The sequence below is a fragment of the Cricetulus griseus genome, chromosome 5 (genome assembly GCF_003668045.3).
Source record: "Cricetulus griseus strain 17A/GY chromosome 5, alternate assembly CriGri-PICRH-1.0, whole genome shotgun sequence".
Lineage (NCBI taxonomy): Eukaryota > Metazoa > Chordata > Mammalia > Rodentia > Cricetidae > Cricetulus > Cricetulus griseus.
Genome location: NC_048598.1, coordinates 46,800,395 through 46,819,257, shown reverse-complemented (window position 1 = coordinate 46,819,257; position 18,863 = coordinate 46,800,395). Strand labels below are relative to the sequence as shown.

General features: G+C 37.5%; 1 protein-coding gene across 1 annotated transcript in view; it reads right to left on the bottom strand.

Annotated features, from left to right (window-relative positions):
• Positions 1-18,863, bottom strand: part of Cdc73 (cell division cycle 73) — a 110,802-nt gene that overhangs the window by 18,059 nt on the left and 73,880 nt on the right. Inside the window, exons 12-13 of the mRNA XM_027417429.2 lie at positions 12,692-12,727; positions 12,249-12,336 (exon numbers count right to left, since the gene is read on the bottom strand). Of these exons, the coding sequence (XP_027273230.1) occupies positions 12,249-12,336; positions 12,692-12,727 (124 nt within the window). The remainder of the gene's footprint in view (positions 1-12,248; positions 12,337-12,691; positions 12,728-18,863) is intronic.

Below are 18,863 nucleotides of genomic sequence, written 5' to 3'. Positions count from 1 at the left end.
CCATGGGCTGTGTCCCAAGTGAATGAAAAGGGAAATACAAATAGCACCTCTCTCTCTCTCTCTCTCTCTCTCTCTCTCTCTCTCTCTCTCTCTCTCTCTCTCTCTCTCTCTCTCTCTCTCTCTCCCTCCCTCCTCCTTCCCTCCCTCCCTCACCCCTCTCTGCTTCCTGACTTTACTTCAACTGTGATGAGATGACTCACATTCCTGGGGCCAAGATTTCTCTGCTAGTTAAGTTTTGTTTGTTTCGTTGTTGTTATTTGTCTGATCAATTTGACATAAGCTAGAGTCATTCAGGAAGAGAAAACCTCAATTGTAAAAAATACCTCTATCATATGGCCTGTGGGCAAGCCTGTGTGTACATTTTCTTGGTTAATGATTGATGTGGAAGGTCCAGCCCAATGGGAATGGTGACACTCCTGTGCAGGTGTCCTGGGTCACATTAAAAAAGCATGCTGAAAAAGCTGTAAAGAACAAGTAAGCAGCACTCTTCCATGACTCTGCTTCAGTTTCTGCCTCCATATACCTGCCGCCTTGCCTTCCTACCCTCATTTCCCTTCCCAGTAGGAATATAACTAGGATATGTAAGACAAATAAACCCTTTCTTTATATAAGTTGGTTTTAGACAGTATTTTATCATAGCAATCGAAAGCAAACTAGAACAACCTTCCCCATCAAGATAGACTATATCCTCAAACTATTGAGCTAATATAAACCCTTCCTACCTTACTAGGGTATTTGTCACAGCCGTAAGAAAAACATAAAACATTCCTGTATGCTCTCACTTCCAGTCAAGAATTATGACAATTATATTTTATAGGCATTTTTAATTAAGGAACAGTGGTATGAGTTAACAAATTATTGCTTTTAAAAACTTTTTTTCCTGTTTCTAGTATATGTCAGAATCCTTAAGTGGAACTGTTTCAAAAACAAAACAAACCCTAAAAAGTATTAATAAAGTTTATAAAAAAAAAAAACTTAAAGGCAGCTCTGTCCTAGAGAGCAAAAGATAGAGATTTTTTTGGACAAAAACTAAGTAAAGAGGGAAACTCAAAAGTAGGAAGAGGAAGAAAAAAAAAAAAACTCAAAATAGTCTGTACTCAGAGAAAGAATCTTCAAACCAATTAAGCATAAGTTTTGCTTTCACATTTACTGAGCTTCTACAAAAATAAGCAAAGCCTAAATTCTGTTCAATGTAGGGAATCTAATAAGCACGTCTTTCCTCATACACTGGGACTCTCTATGGTTAAACTCATTGGAAGGCTAAGTTAGAAACAAACCCACTCCTAAATTTCCCTGCCCCAAGCCTTTACCCCTATCCTGACAACCAAAATATCTTGAAACAGTATTGACATTTAGAAATATTATCCATGTGTATTTCAAAACATCAAATTGAGAATTTAACGTCATACAGACTGGAAATGCTCCAGGTGCTAACTTAGCTAGTCTTTCCTGAAGTACACCCACATTCACGGGAAGCTCAAAGCTCAACAGGGAAAAAATCCTTTGAGAAATAAAGGATAATCCATAGGCTTAATTTAAGTAGGATGGAGCAAAAAAGATCTCCACATACAAATATAGCAGATAAATTGTCAATGACCTTTAAAATAATCACAACAGATTTTCTTCACTAGTAGTACCTGACTCATCAACTGACGAGACATCACCTTCAATGAAGGAAGGAGGAAAAGAAATGTGCACTGTTTTCTGAAGCAAATATACCACCACACTTTGCACTAACCGAAGTTGTTGAGAACAAGAACTATCATTGATTAGTTTGGTATTAAGTTTCAAAGGTTGCCCTGCCTGTTTTTATTTCCAGCAGTTACTGCCCAGGCGCAAGCAGTTTCCTTACAAGGTATATGTGGAAGAACATTTAGTGACTGCCAGTGGTACCCTATACATACATACATACATACATACATACATACATACATACATACATACATACATACATACATACATCTATCTTTTGAGTGCTCCCTTGCACAAGCTCTCCTCTTGGTACTAACTCTGCCTTCTGAGAATTCCATCACGGCCAGAACAACACTTCCCATAGAAAGCACTCTACTCAATAATGGTGTAGTTCCACCAACCTTCTCCAATTGGAAGTCACTCTTTTTTTGACACTTCTGTAATATTAGCTTCATTTGTTAGGAGAAGTGCTAAAAGTTAGAATGTTAAATGAAAAGCTGAGTTCTAGTTTCTGTTTCATTTATCAGTGATGGTCTACAAGATAGAAGAATCTTTGGTTTTATATAAAATGAAACAATCTATGCCAATTTGAACTATGGGTTACAGCCAGTACCATAATTGTGTCAAGGAGGTTTCAATTATGAATTAATTGCATAGTGAAGCCTCCAGCCGACTCAATCAGTAGGGGCAATATCAACAGCAATGAGTCATTAAACAATGAGGGAAATGTTTTGAATTTGGGAGAAAACGGGACCAATCTATCCTAAAAGTGTGGACCATTTAACTGGCTTCTCTGTCATGAGGCAAATAAGAAAAAGAAAACAGTACAAACTATAAATACTAGACTTAACAGCATATTAAGATGGATACCATGTAAAATGAGTTAGAAGAAACTTTAAAGATGACTACATTCAAAAAATAGGAAGAGTAACTAAAGAATTCCAAGATCAAGTACAAGGCAACCTCATAGGAAATACAACCTAAATCTGTATCTTAAACAAAAAATTAAGATAATACACATTACTCTTGAACTCATAAAAGACAGCATGTGTGCGCGCGCATGCACGAGGATGTGCACACACACACACACACTTTCTCTATTTCTCTGTCTCTCTCTCTCTCTCTCTCTCTCTATCTCTGCTGAATTTTAGGTTGTCTCTCTTCCCATCCCCCCATTCTTTTTCATTTACAATACCTAAGGTTTAGATTAAAACAGTATATCCATGGTATTAGCTACAAAATATAACCCAGGTCTCTGAAGAATCCAAAACTACTTGAGAACTCTAGAAAAACAAAAGCTAAAAGAAAACAGCAGCCATGTGCTATTTCAGACTATCGATGATGGAAAGACTATATTTACATATTAATTAGAAGGTGGAAAGGAGATACATTCCCCCATTCACCTGAGCACTTGGAACAAGGCTAAGCATCTATGGACTAACTTTCTCAAACAAAATAAGACAAAGCAATCTTTCTTCAAGTTGTTTATTTTAGATTATTTTTTTCACAGTGATACAATGATGAAAAGTTAACATAGAAACTAATTTATATATACCTTTTATAATTTTAATTCTAATATCAAGTCTATTCAAAGCAGGGTCAAAGTAATATTTATAGTACTGCCTATGCACAGGAGTTAGTTTTTTCTTGATGGTCATTGTCCAACTACAAGGGACAAACTGAAACTCAAACTCCCCTTTTTAAAAAAGATTTTTAAAATTTTTAGTTTGGTGTGAGGGTATGAGTTACATGCACATGAGTTCAAGTGTACATGGAACCAAAGACGAGGAGGCTGGACCCCTAGAGGTGAACTTCCAGGAGTTGTGAGATGACCAGCATGGGTGCTCAGAACCAACTTAGGTCCTCTGCAAGAGCAGTACACACTCTTTAGCTACAGAACTAGCTTTTAAAACCTAACTTCTAAACGTTAGGTGTCTAGAATGGTAATAAGAAGACCTGATTTTACTTCATATTCTCTAAAACTAGCACTTTTAGACTTTATGGCTGTTCTTTACCTCTATAGTTTCACTCAGGAAAAAGAGTCATCAAACTAGATGTATCCTGTATCTTTTCTAGGTAACAAAATTGTAGAAAACAAATTTCAGCTATTTTCACTTAAAAAGCATTAATATCACCTATTAGATCCTCACTTACACCACATAATATATGAGAAGTGGTAGGCAAGGTATTTAGTGGTTGATAACTAATGGGTCTAATTTGATTCTGAATCTATCAGGACAACACTCACGTTTATAAAATATAAAGACATTGTATTTTTCACTGTGATATAGATATAGATATATAGCATTACTAGGAAACTGAAACTGACTTTTTTAATTAATTGCTAAAAGAAATTTTATCAGTTGCAAATAATGACTTCTGATAAATTACTATCAAGTGAGTTTCCACAGAGAGTTGGACTTTTGATTTATCTACATAAACATTGGTGTGTTAGTTGGTTCTTGAATGAACAAATTCAATAAATTCAGCAAGCTCTCCAAAAAGTTATCATTAAATTTTAACCTCTTAGTTTAGGCACCAAACAGTAGTGGTCAGATAAAGATTGGTATCTTCTATTGTTGATGTATCCCAAAGAGAAGAATCTAGTCATAGATAAACCGGAAAGTATCTTATGGCATAGACTGCACTTTTTCTTCAGGCACAGTTCAAATATATTGGTTCCTTAACTGATTAATGTACACCTGGAAGACTATTAACAGTGTGTGTGTGTGTGTGTGTGTGTGTGTGTGTGTGTGTGTGTGTGTGTGTATAATAAATGAAATATAAAATTCATGCTATAAAATTACAGTTCTAATAATGTGTTATATATCTTACAGTATACGGTTCTCCTGTCGATAGCTAGAAATGCTAGCTAAAAAAAAAAAAAAAAGACAAAAAATGACAACCAATTAAGTGCACAGATGTTGACAGGAAAGGGTACATACTTTTGTGGGTTGGATTGTATCATTTACATAATGGAGTACAATCAGAATCACAAGAGAAATAATGACAAGATGATTTAGGAAAAAAGACGTTTTCATTCAAATGGCAAGAAAATTTATCTATCTTAACCTGACTCAATAATCAGGGTAGGAAGAAGGCTTATAATTTGTCAGCCATCACTATGAATTTAAAATTATATTATGTTAATGAACAAGAAATCCTTAAGTGGAGAATTGAACTCAATAATCAACTTAAGGCTTTAGGTACTTTCAGAAATAAAAACAGACACAATCACTCTGGAATGACATGCCTATAGTCTAAAATGTCTTAAAGCCATGTTCAGATCATGAGGTTTTTGTCTGTTTTAAAGACTGAGACTTCCGGGTAAAACAGTAAACTAGAACTATAGAACTTTTGCCTCCATGTGATACATGTGACTCTTAGAATCAGTGCCAAAAAAAAAAAAAAAAAAAAAAAAAAAGCCATACTGTAGTCTGCCCTAAAAGTGCCTTAAAAAGATGGGCAGCATGCTGAAAAGAAGCTAAACCAAATAGCTCCAACAGAGAGAGGGAAACAGAAACCCCATCTTCAAGAGAAGTTGAGTGGAGGGAGTGGAAATTCCCTGGCAATCCAAACATAAGTACAAGCCCAAGTCCTCACAAGCTTCAAATCCAGTTGTGAGGACAGTGATTCCTCTTCATAGCAAATCAACTTTGGAGAGGAATACCCATTTTGCTAGTCTACATGATTCTAGGGAATAGTTGGACACCAACTAAAGAGGAATCCTATTATTTAAAACTGAGCCAACGTTTGTGTATAAGCAGCACTGAGGACATGGAACAATCAGGAGTCAAGGAACCTAAATATAACATACTACACCAACAGAGAGCCAGCCAGCCTTAGGAAACCACTGTGAAAAGGGAAGGGTAGAATTTCACAAGCTAAAGGGTACAGGAAGAGAAGACTAGACTCAGGCAGTTAAGTGCCTAACTTCCCTTTGAGGCTGGGAACCAACGCTGTCAACTGAGAATCACACTGGAGACCTGATCCTATGCCTATGGCTCTGACCCACCTTGAGTACAGCAGGTGGGTCAACCTCTGAGTCACCTATTTATTTATGAGTCACTGTTGCAAGGCCCAGGATCTTTGAAGTGCACACCATAGGACTGATTAATACTAAGGAAATTGTAAAGTGTAGAATCAGATCCTCTACCTATACAGACAGTCTTATGAAAATAGTGATTTTCACTATTCCAACCCATTAAGGAGGCATCCTCCACATAGAATATTAACAAACCCAGGGAATATGACGTGGGGAGTTTCCTAGTGGGTGAAACAACTGAGCCAGTCCACAGATGACAAAGATAAGTATGGCTAACAGAGGGTCCTGCTGCACAAAGAAGGAAGGGAAGCTACTCAAATACAGACAGACTTAGCAGACACTAGACACATGAGCATACAGGTTTTATAGCAGCATAAAACACAGGAAAGTGTTTTGTTTTTATGTTTTGTTTTCATTTTTAACTTCCTACTGTATTCATCAGTATTCCCCTTTCTACATTTATCTAATATTGCATTTGAACACTCTCATGTGGAAATCTTTTGCAGTTTTTTTTTTTTCATCCTTCCTAATGCTGCGACCCTTTAATATAGTTCCTCATGTTGTGGTGACCCCAACCATAAAACTATTTTTGGTTGCTATTTCATAACTAAAATTTTGCTACTGTTATGGATCATAAATGTAAACACCTGTGGTTTTTTGATGGTTTTAGACGACCCCTGTGAAAGGGTCATTCAACCCTGAAAGGGGTTGCAACCAACAGGTTTAAAACCACTGTTTGGGAGTCTAAATAGGACCAAACCAGGCCCTCTGCATGTGGGTGAGAGTTTTGTAACCTGGTTGTTTGTGGGACACTTGGCAGTGGGACCAGGATCTAGTCCTAGTACATGAGCTGGCTTTTTGAAGCCCATTCTATATAGTGGGATGCCTTCATGGGGGGAGGACCTGCAACAACTGAATGTGCCAGGCTTTGATGACTCCCCATGGGAGGCCTTACCCTTTCTGAGGAGTGGATGGTGGCAGAGTGGAGAGAGGTGGGGGAAGGATGGGAGGGATGGAGGGGGAACTGTGGTTGGTATCTAAAATGAATAAAAAATAAAAAAGATTGAATAAAATAGTTAAAATTTTAAAAAAAAATAACAAAACACTGCTCTCTAAAGGATCCAGATAATAAAGATTTTCAATTTTTTTGAAAACTTTTATTTCGGCATTCTGTTAGGCAAAATTCTCCCAAAGTAAGTAATTCTTGATCAATAACTACACAATGACCTTCCCTTCTATCCCATATCCATTCCTGCCACCCACCAATCCTCAAATATTTTCTACCTGGGACCCCCCACCAGTGGCCACACCTGGCTGTGACTCAGGTGATTTTCACTATACCTCTTGTCCTCCATTACAATCTCCTTCTCACACTCAGACTCATCTGAGCTCTTTTCCACCTACCCTTTATGTTGTGGAATATTGTTTTAAGGTGTGTAACATTTGTTTATACTGTAGAACATTTGTTTTAATGATCTGAAGATGTGTTGCATTCTCTTATAGAAAGGATATTAAAAGCTGCATGGCAAAAAGACCAAGTAACATATAATAGAGTAAAACCTGACTTCCCAAAGGATAGTAAGTTCGAAGTCTCCACAAATACAAGAAAATTGAAATATCCTGCATCTTATTTGACTACCATCAATTAACGCTGAGTATCAACAACAACAAAAAGTACACAACCTCATAGAAACTGAACTATGGAAAGAAAAATGGGTTAAGACAGAAATCAAGAAGGAAATTAAAAACTTTATATAACTGAATGAAAATTAAAACAGCATAACAAAACTAAAGAGACAACTCTTCCTTCCCGCTCTGCCTGCCTGACCCCTATCGAGGTGAGTGCACCTTCTGCTCTTGCCCAACTCCTGTCCAAAGCCCCATTAACCACGATCTCTCTGGGCCTGTGCCTACTGGAGTGGACCCGCCCAGCCTGAGTCTGGAAACACCTCACCCTTCCTTCCTGATCCACTGGCCTGACCCCTCCCGAGGTGAGTGTACCTTCTGCTCTTGACAGACTCCTGTCCAAAGTCCCATTCACCCGTGCTGGGCCTGTGCCTGCTTGGAATAGACCCTCCCAGCCAGGGAGGAGCTCCCTGAGTCTGGAAACACCTCACTCTTCCTTCCCACTCCGCCAGCCTGACCCCTACCAAGTGAGGAGACTACCAGGAGAGGCAAGACCATCCAGAGCTTCGGACATTGAACTCCTGGCCACACACACTAGCGGGTCACAAGAGGAGATAGAGAGACCACACCTGATCCTACTGGAAGAAGAGCTGGGAAGAAGACATAATACACTCAACATCAGAAAGATCAATATGACACCACCAGAATCTAGGGACTCCACACCAGCAAGATCTGAAAAGCCCAACACAGAAGATGAAGAAGAGATGGACCTCAAAAATTATATTGAGAAGATGATAGAGACCTGACTTCAAGCTCTATTATAGAGCCATAGTTCTGAAAACAGCTTGGTATTGGCACAAAAATAGACAGACAGACGAATGGAATTGAATTGAAAACCCTGATATTAACCTATGAACACCTTATTTTTGACAAAGATGCTAAATGTATACAATGGAAAAAAAGATAGCATCTTCAAAAAATGGTGATGGCACAACTGGATTCGGACATGCCGAAGACTGCAGATAGATCCATATCTGTCACCATGCACAAAACTTAAATGCAAATGGATCAAAGATCTCAACATAAACCCAGCTATACTGAATCTTCTAGAAGTGAAAGTGGGAGATACCCTTGAACAAACTGGCACAGGAGAGACAGCTACCTGAACATTATGCCAGTAGCACAGACACTGAGGTCTGCAATTAATAAATGGGACCTCCTGAAACTGAGAAGCTTCTGTAAGGCAAAGGGCACAGTCATTAAGACAAAACGACAGCCCACAGAATGGGAAAAGATCTTCACCAACCCCACATCTGACAGAGGGCTGATTTCCAAAATATACAATGAACTCAAGAAGCTAGCCACCAAGATACCAAACAATGAAATTAAAAAGTGGGGTGCAGAACTAAATAGAGAATTCTCAACAGAAGAATCTGAAATGGATGAAAGACACTTAAGAAAGTGTTCAACATCCTTAGCCATCAGGGATATGCAAATCAAAACAACTCTGAGATACCATCTTACTCCTGTCAGAATAGCTAAAATCAAAAACACCAATGAGAATGTATGCTGGAGAGGATGTGGAGGAAAAGGAATACTCCTCCATTGCTGGTGGGAGTGCAAACTTCTAAGACCACTTTGGAAATCAGTATGGCGGTTGCTCAGAAAAATGGGAATCAGTCTACCACAAGATCCAGCAATTCCTCTCTTGGGCATATACCCAAATAATGCACATCCATACAATAAGGACATATGTTCAACCATGTTCATAGCAGCATTGTTTGTAATAGCCAGAACCTGTACTCACTCATATATGAATTTTAGACATAGAGCAAAGTATTACCAGCCTATAATCCTCTTCATCAAAGAAACTAGGAAACAAGAAAGACTTTAAGGGAAAAATGCATGGACCCCAGAGAATGGGAAGGGGCAGGAACTCCTGAGCTAATTGGTAGTAGCATCAGAGTAGGGCAGAGGGAGCTGCCAGAATGAGAGGAGGAGAAGAGGAGGGGAGAGGAGGAAATGGGGGAGAAGAACAGAAAAGAGCAGGATGAGAAATACCATATCAGAGGGGGAGCCATTGTAGGAGCGAGGAGAGATCTGGCACTAGGGAGATTTGCAGATATCTACAAAGATGACATGAACTGACAATCTAGGCAATGATGGAGAGGATAACCTAAATACCCTTCCCCTATAATGAGACTGATGACTACTTTTCATGCCATCGTAGAGCCCTCATCCAGTGGCTGGTAGAAGCAGAGGCAGACACCCACAGATATACAGTGAACTGAACACTGGAACCTAGTTGCAGAGAGGGAGAAATGAAGATCAAAGGGGTCGGTACCAGGCTGGTGAGACCCACAGAAACAGCTGGCCTGAATAAGGGGGAGCACATGGACCCCAGACTGCTCTCTGGGAGGCCAGCACAGGTCTGATCCAGACCCCTGAGCATGGATGTCAATTAGGTGGTCTCTGCACTGTAGGGGGCCCCTGGTAGTGGATTAGTATTTTTCCCTGGTGTAAGAAGGGACTTTAAGAGCCCATCCCATGTGAAGGGATGCACTCTTGGCCTGTACACATGGGTCAGGGCCTAGGCCCAGCCCAGGATCATGTGGTAGACTCTGGGGAGCCACAGTCAAGAGCCCTACCCTGCCTTGACTGGAGTGGAGGGTGAATGGGGTGGGGGGGGCAAGTTGGGGGTTGGGGGGGGGTAGGGGGAGGGGAGGGAGAAGGGATTGACATGTGAAGCAAGCTTGTTCCTAATTTGAACTAAAAGAATAAAAATAACAATTAAAAAAAAAAAACTAAAGGGGCACAATGAAGGTAGTTTTAAGAAGCAAGTTCATGGCACTAAGTGCTTACATTACAAAATGGAGAGATCTCATATTAGTAACTTAATGTTACATCTGAAAACTCTAGAACAAGAAGAAATAACACTCACAAAAAATATTGACAAGAAATAATCCAATTCAGGGCTGAAGTCATTGAAATAGAAACAAACAAACAAAACAAAACAAAAACCCATAAGGAATTAATGACAGTAAGCATTAGTTCTTTGAGAAAATCATTAACATTCATAGTCAAATTAACTAAGACACAGAATAAGATACAAATTGATAAAATTAGAAAGGAAAGGGGTACAATACATGAGATACCAAAGAATCTGTAGAATCCTGGAGATATGCTTTAAAAATCTGTACTCCAACCAAGCCGAAATCCTAAAACAAATGAATAAAGTTTTTGAACTACCAAAGTTTAATCAAGATCAAACTGGTAGAGTGGTCAAGAACCTGATACTGGACAGGAAAACCTAATACAATTATTCTGCTAAAAAGATCACAGCAATAATATGACTCTGTGGTGGTTTGGATGAGAATGACCCCCATAGGCTCCTATGTTTGTTTGAATGCTTGGTCACCAGTTATTAAACTGTTTTAGAAATATTACTAAGTTCAGCCTTGTTGTGATAGATGTGGCCTTATTGACAGAGGTGTCAGAGGTGGGCTTTTTGAAGTTTCAAAATCCCATGTCAGGATTAGTCACGCTTTTTTGTCTTTCTACCTGTACCTTAGGCAATGGGAAGTGAGCTCTTAGCTACTATAGCTCTAGAGTCATGCTTGCCTGCCAACTGACACCATGCTGTTAGCCATGATGGTCATAGACTAACCCTCTGAAACTGTAAGCAAGCCCCCAATTAAATGCTTACTTTAAAAGTACCTTGGATGCGGCATTTCATCACAGCAAAAGAGAAGCATCTAAGATAGACTACTAATGACATTCTGCTACACCCATGGAGCAAATGGCCTCACTCAGCCATCACTAGAGACACTTGTTTTTGCAGTAAATGGTAAATAACAGAGACTCACAATAGAAAAATGTACAGAGAGTGAGCTTTGGAACACTAAGCCATAAATAGGATGTCTTTATCACACCTGTCTCCATAGAGCTCAGGACGATGTATGTAGAAGAATCCCAAGAGCCTATGTGATGGGCGACTCCAAAGAAGTTGTCTGTCACACACAACATTTCTGATCCATATATAAACTCACAGAGAACACTGAAGCAAACAAAAGGTTTGCACAGGTTCACACTGGAAGGGGTCAAAGTGCTGGGGGATTGGAGGGCATGGGCTCCCACCCCTAAACAAGAAGCTATCTGCAACTGACACCTACTGGCCAAGGAAAAGCCCATTTTATCCAATGGAGTCACTGGGTATATTAACCACACATCAGGGTAAGCCCCATGCTTAGGACTAGAATGTATTTTTGGACAGTTTTGGCTCATTTTGCTTTATGTAGGCATTCTATTTTACTGGTCTTTTGCTTGTATGTTCTGGTTTCCATTTTTTGTATTTTTTTTTTTTTTGAGACACACAGACCAACCTACCCACCATGGAATTGGGTGGGTTAGACAGTGGGTAGAACCTGGGAAGAGTTTGGGGAGAGAAAAAGCATGATTAGAATATAGTATATGAATCAAATTACAATCAAGAAAATGCAGTGCCATGGAAAGATCTAGAGGGAAGAAAGGGACAGGGAAAATGTTATAATTACAATCTCAAAAAAATTAAAACTTCATAGTGACACCAGCATAAAGAAGTTTAAGAAATTATTTAAAACAACTAAAAATTAGCTGTGGTGGCGCACACCTATAATCCCAGTACTCGAGAGGCAGAGGCAGAGGCAGGGACATCTCTTTGTTCGAGGGCTGCCTGATCTTAGAGTTTCAGAACAGCTATGGCTACCCAGAGAAACCCTGTCTCAAAAAGGAGGGAGGGGAGGGAGGAAGGAGGGAGGGGAGGGAGGGAGGGAGGGGGGAGGGAGGAGGGAGGGAGGGAGGGAGGGAGGGAGATCCAACAACAACAAAACCACTATAAATTACTTACTTCAGATCCTGTAGAAGATCTTTTGCATTAAGCATGGTTATTAAAGAAGTGGTAGCTGCAGGGATAATAATAATGGGTGTTCGTGATCCTGTAAAGAAAAAAATTGAAGGTTAAAATAATCATTATTATGGAAAGAATTACTTTCTATATTAAAATAATTTTTAAATTTATAACCTTAATTCTTTAATGCTAAAATATTTTAAAATACATTTAAAATTTAAATTTGTGATAATGGCAAAAATATTTAATAACCCATGTGACTTATTTTCCCACCAAGTAAAAATACCAAGCAGATATACTCAATACTGGTACAAAAGCATATTAGTCCTGGTTTTGAAGCCTAGTTCACGTCTATGGCCATACCACCCTGAATGAGCCTGATCTCGTCTGAAACTAGTTCACTTACATTTACCTCCTAAAGTAAATCAAAGACACAATCATACCTTTCTTCTGATTTGGAGGTGGTCTTGCTTGAGAAACTATAAACAGAAAAAATAAATAAATAAAATCACAATTGTTATAAAAAATTATTTCCAACTAACAAAGGAAGCTTAAACATTATTGATATTCACATAACTGGTGGTAAAACACAAACATCCCACATTTTATGCCTCTGTTCTTTATTAAAATACTGTAGCATTACTGAACAATTAAGTGTAAGAGATGATAATAGAAGAATAAATACATTAATAAAAGAGAAATGATTAAATATAACAGTTTAATTAGTTCGTGGATGTCTGGATCGATTAAGAAAATAGTTTTATAATTCACTGATTGTTATAAATGTAAAAGCAGAGTACTAAAAGAAGTAGATTCAAGTTGGGAAACTGAGGAAAGAGAAAGAAGTTGTTGGGGATTAATTTTTAAATTAATTAGTTTTTAAATTAAATTAGTTTTTAAATTCTTTTCTCTTTAAAGTGTTTAAATGATTTTTGGTCAGAGAAAGACCATTAAAAGCAGCGAGTCAACTATCTCTGAAAATCTAATCTACACTGTCTGTAAATGACCTCATTAGCAGTAATTATGGTTGCATTGTGAAACAAATATTTTTAGTTTTATTAGTCTGTCTGTAGCAGCAAAGAAGTATTTGCTAGCATTTGGCATTAACCTAATTCATGATCTATACAAGAGAATAAATAGTGCTTCATGTTCAGTTTTACTATTTACCTATATAACATCTTCTGAAATACTTTTTGTGTATCACATAGAATCTAGTTGGTTTAATTTTAAGATTTATTCGCATAACACAACAAGGAACAATACAAGACAGTGGGCACTTAACAAGACCATGGAACTTCATAGGAAAAGAAAAAAGAATATACAGCAATATTTAAAAAATCATTTAGGAGACTAGACAGACCTCAGGACAGACTAAATGTGGTAAAAGAACCTAAATGTACTGCAATTACATGAGAACAACATGGAAAAAGAGGTGCTAACACAAGTAAACTGGAAGTAAGTGGGATCTCTAAGACTAAATGAAAAAGAAAGTACCTGAAAAGTTTATCTAGCCAATACAGTTATTCCATGTGGAAATGTGGTTTAACAACTCAAAAACCATTACTTATGTGTAATAGAATTAAACTAGTGAATGATAGATGGTAAAAACAAAAATTCAAATTCAGTATCACTTTTCAGAAACAGATGCCACCTGTAACTGAATCACAAGAGTATAAACATTTTTGGAATACACTCCATTCTTTAGGAAGTAAAATGCTATATCCTAATGAATTCTTTATACTCTGAATTTTGTTGTTGCCATAGAGTATACTACATGATCTTTCCATCATTACAGAGATTAGCTCATACATAGATATTTGTAATTATTTCATTTTTTTTTCTTCCTAAGGAAATACACAAGTTTTCTTGACTCATTTCTAGGACCATGAATAAATCTGAATACCTAGATCGTATTATTTGGTATATAACACAGTCCTAGGAAATAGCATTTGGTAGAAGATAAACTAATATTTTGAACAGAAACATGGGCACAAAAGAGAGAAAACATGCTATGAGAGGGAGATGAAGGAGGGAATCTATCTCAACGTCATTTCATTCAGATTGTTTTTCTTTTCTACTAAGGAAATCTATACACAGATCCAGAAAAATAAAGTAACATTTGCTAAAATAAAGGCTCAGAAGATCAACTACAAGAAAAAGAAAAAATTTTAAGAGCTTACACATGTAAATAAAGTTCCAAAATTAAGATAAAATGACTACAAAAAAAATAGTAACAGGTTCTCTAGAAGTACCACAGCAGGGGCATGGTGAAATTCATGTTGATAAACTTGACAAAACAAAAACTAGAGCAGACACAATAAGAATTCTGTGTGGTATGCTCATAGATTTGCAGAATTAATATTGTGAAATGGTTACACAATCAAAAGTAACCGCATTTCAACTCAATTCTCATCAAAATTCCATATGTATGTATATATCAGAACTTAAAAAATCCTAAATTTCACATGGGAACATAAAAGCTCTTGACTAGCCATAGAAATTATGACCAAAACCAACAATTGCCTGGTTCCAAATTATAATACAAAGCCATAGTAACAGCAACTGTTGGAACCAACACAAAAACAGACATGTAGAGAAAAGTAATAGAATGAAGGACTCGGAAATAAACCCACACAACTACATCCATCTAATTTGACAAAGAAAAAAAAAACAAAAAAAAAAAAAAAAAACCATACATTGGAGAAAACAAGTCTCTTCAAAAAAAAAGAAAGAAAGAGAGAGGGGGGGAAGGAAGGAAGGAAGGAAGGAAGGAAGGAAGGAAGGAAGGAAGGAAGGAAGGAAGGAAGGAAGGAAGGAAACAATGGTTCTGGGAAATATCCCCATGCAGAAGAATGCAACCAGTTCTCATCCTATACCAAAACTCAGCTCAAAATGAACTGAAGACCTTAAGGGAAGATGTAAACTCTCAAAGTGCCACATCAGAATAAGGAATGGGCTCAGGAACAAGGAGCATTTCTAAGGACCCCAGCCTCAGTAAACAATCCCAGCACTGGTAAATGAATTACATAAAATGAAAAGCTTCTGCATAGTAATGGGGACAGCAAAGTGAATGGCCTACAAGATTAGGAAACCTTTGTCAGCTGCACACTGGACAAGGGCTTAATATCTCAAACCTATAAAGAGACCAAGAAACTCAACACACACAAATATATACACTAATCAAAAGTCTTAGTACAAATAACTAATAAATAACAGAAAAAATATTCAATACCCTTAGGCATTGGGGGAAGGCAAATAAAAACTATATTGTGATCCTCTACCACCTGTGAGAAAATTAACATTAAAAAAATAAACTGAGGAAAATGGCTCAATGGGTAAAGGCATTTACTAACAAATGTGACAAGTGAATTCAGTCCCCAAGACACACATGGTATAAAGTGATCATACTCCTACCAAATGAATTATGATTTCCATATATATGCCATGCACACAGGGCTCTCTCCTCCTCCCTGTCTCTGTTCCCCTCTCCTTAGTACAATTTTTTTTAAAGAAATATAAGGCTGCAAATATTGGCAAAGGTGTCATGGGGAAAAGGAACATTTACACAGTGATGGCAAGAAGTAATTTAAGGTAGCCACTAAGGAATTCCACATGGTGGTTCCTCACAAACCAACAAAAAAACATAAATACTGCAAGATATTGCTAGGTGTACGTATGTTTGGAACCAACATCCTACATAAAATGTCAGGCACAGTGATGTGTATCTAGAACAACCCTGGAATTTGGGGAGGTGGTTAAGGACAGGTAGGTCACTGAAGCTCATCAGGCAGCCATGAATTCCAGCTTTGATCAAAGACTGTCTCAAAGTGCAGAATTACTGAGAAAGACATCTATAACTTCTGATCTCCAAACACATAACATTCACAAAAAAACACATGTACAAAAGAACAAAATTTTGTTATTTGCAGGGGGAAAAAAGTAAAAGAAACAGACCATCAATTCTACAAAAAATAAGTCAGAATCAGAAAGACAAACAGCATGTTTCCTCTCATTTATAGAGTCCAGAATTTTTTATAAACACGCATGTGATATATGCCCATACACATCATGAAAATAGAAATAGGACTAATTTGCTAAGGAGAATTAGGAGAAGGTAATGGATAGAAAATATGGCCAATGTACTTGATAGGCTCAAATGGTGAAGGCGCTCAGTATACTGAACAAAAATGTCAGTTTGAAACTGATTCCTCTGAAATAAATACACATTAACACATTTTTAAAAATAAAAATAAGTAAGTCTTATGGCAGAGTAATCCCATGCCTTGACTCACTACCCACATTTGCCACTGCCTATATAAATCAAACTGGAAAGTCTCAGTTACCTCAACTGCAGAACAGAGATAATTCTACATCCTACTAAGTGTCATGAGAAATCTAAAAATAATGTATTCCAAGTCCTTAGCCAGACTTGGCATATATTTGTGTCACTTACTGAGTCCTGCAGCTGCTACCAGTACTACTTAAGAAACTGTAATCACTGCCCATATGCCAGTCAATAAAAGATAAAAGAAATATTATTATTGCTCTTTTGCTTAATTACAAATGATTGGATTCTTGATTTTAAAAGTATTATTGGCAACCTCTATACAAGAGATTGTACATAGTCACCAAACAGCAGTAAGATCTTATCTTCACAGAGCTTGCAGCTTCATGAGTGAGCTAATAGAAGCAAATACAGGAATAAACTAAGGAGGCTGGAGATAAAGCTTAATTAGGAACTTGCCTAACTTTTCACAAGACACTAACTCAATCTCAAACACACAAACAAGACTGAACACAAAAGGAACACATTAATAAAAACTGTGAATACAAAGAAAACTATCGTTTAAAGGAAATATTTAGAAAATGCCTAAAAGAAAATGACATTTGAATTGAAAAGGAGCCTGCTTGTAAAGCACAAGTGAATGAACTAGAATGTGAGCAAGTACCAAAGGCAGGCTTCAAAAGTTATGGAAATGAGACAAAGCAAATGTGTGAGCCACAGGGAGGAATGGCAAGAGATGAGGCCACATGCATGCATCAAATGCATGCATGTGTGCATACATGAGGGAAGGGGGTTCAATAGGAACCTTTCTGCAATGCTAAGTGTGTTTGTTTGTTTGTTTGTGTGAGGAAGACTATGTTGTCCAGGCTGTTCTTAAACTAAACTTCTAGATTCACCTGATTTTACCAATTCTAAGTAGCAGGAACTACAGACATTCTATCAACATGCTATTCTGACACTGGTGATACAGAATCTCAATTAATTTGCAAAGCATATTGAATGTCTGGTTTTTCCTCCCAAATATTTAAGTGTCATCACAAAGTCCAATAACTTTTAAGCCAGAAAGTGACATATCTGATTTTCAACTGGTATCTTTTGCAAGGAAAATTAGGAGTTTTAGACGGTAAATAAAAGGACTTTGAGATGTGGTAGTACACACTTTTAATCCAGAAGGGGGAGCAATGGCATCCATATCTCTGGTTTGGGGTTCTGCCTGGAATACATAGTGAGCTTCAAACGAGCAGGAGCCCAAAACAGCTCAGAATTAGTAAAAAGTCCTTCTCAAATTATGTGATTTAAATGAGAGCTTTTTTTTTTTCTTCTTATTGCCTTACTCCAATTCAAGGCTGAGTAGAAGGGGGTAGTAACAATTAATAAATTGACTGAATTAATTGGATTTTGAAAAAGATGCCTGCTACAGTTTCTACCATGTGTCTTTTGGAGGACAGAACAGAAACAGAAGGCTAGCAGACTGATACACTGTGATCTGCTGACTACAAGATGCTAATTTAAGGAAATGGTGGGTCTTAAACTGTGATAGAGTCAATGAAGTCAAACAGTGAAGGAAGAATGAAGAAAGAGAAAATCTGACAACCCCCTCAGATCTATGAAGGGTAAAATGAATATGAAGAATGCCTACTAAGATTGTAAAAACAGAGTTAATAGTGGTGCTGATTACTTAAGCATAAAAAAGAGATCTTGGTAGGGGAGGGGCAGGAAAGTTTAAATTTGTTTTACAACACCTATAACTTATTTTCATGTAGAAATAAAAGCTAATATTGTTACTATCAGGTGACAAAGCTAGAAGTCTAACTGAAGATGAAATATACATTTTAAACTATAGGATGGTCATAGAAATATTCCATCCAGCACATTATTTATAAGCTGAATAACTAATACCATAAGAAATTTAAATGAGGAGCTGAGTGACAGCTCAGTAGTTAAGAGCACTATCTGCTCTTCTAGAAGACCCAGATTCAATTCCCAGCACCCACATGGCAGCTGTCTTTACCTGCAGCAGTTCCAGGGGATCTGACAGCTTCACACTGGCATACATGCAGGCAAAACACCAATGCACATTAGATAGACAGACAGACAGGAAAAAACGAATGAATAAATGAAAACATTAAGGAAAACTAGGAAAAAGGAAATTGAAATGAAATATACCAGCGTAACTCTCTCAACCTCACGAGTGTATTAAGCAAATATACTGGAGGTCATTTACTTAAGAAGGCTTCTAAATTATATTCAAACAATGTAAAGCTAGAAGGCTGGGCACAGTGGTATACATCTATCTTTAATCCCAGTAGTTAGGAAGAAGTTCAAGGACA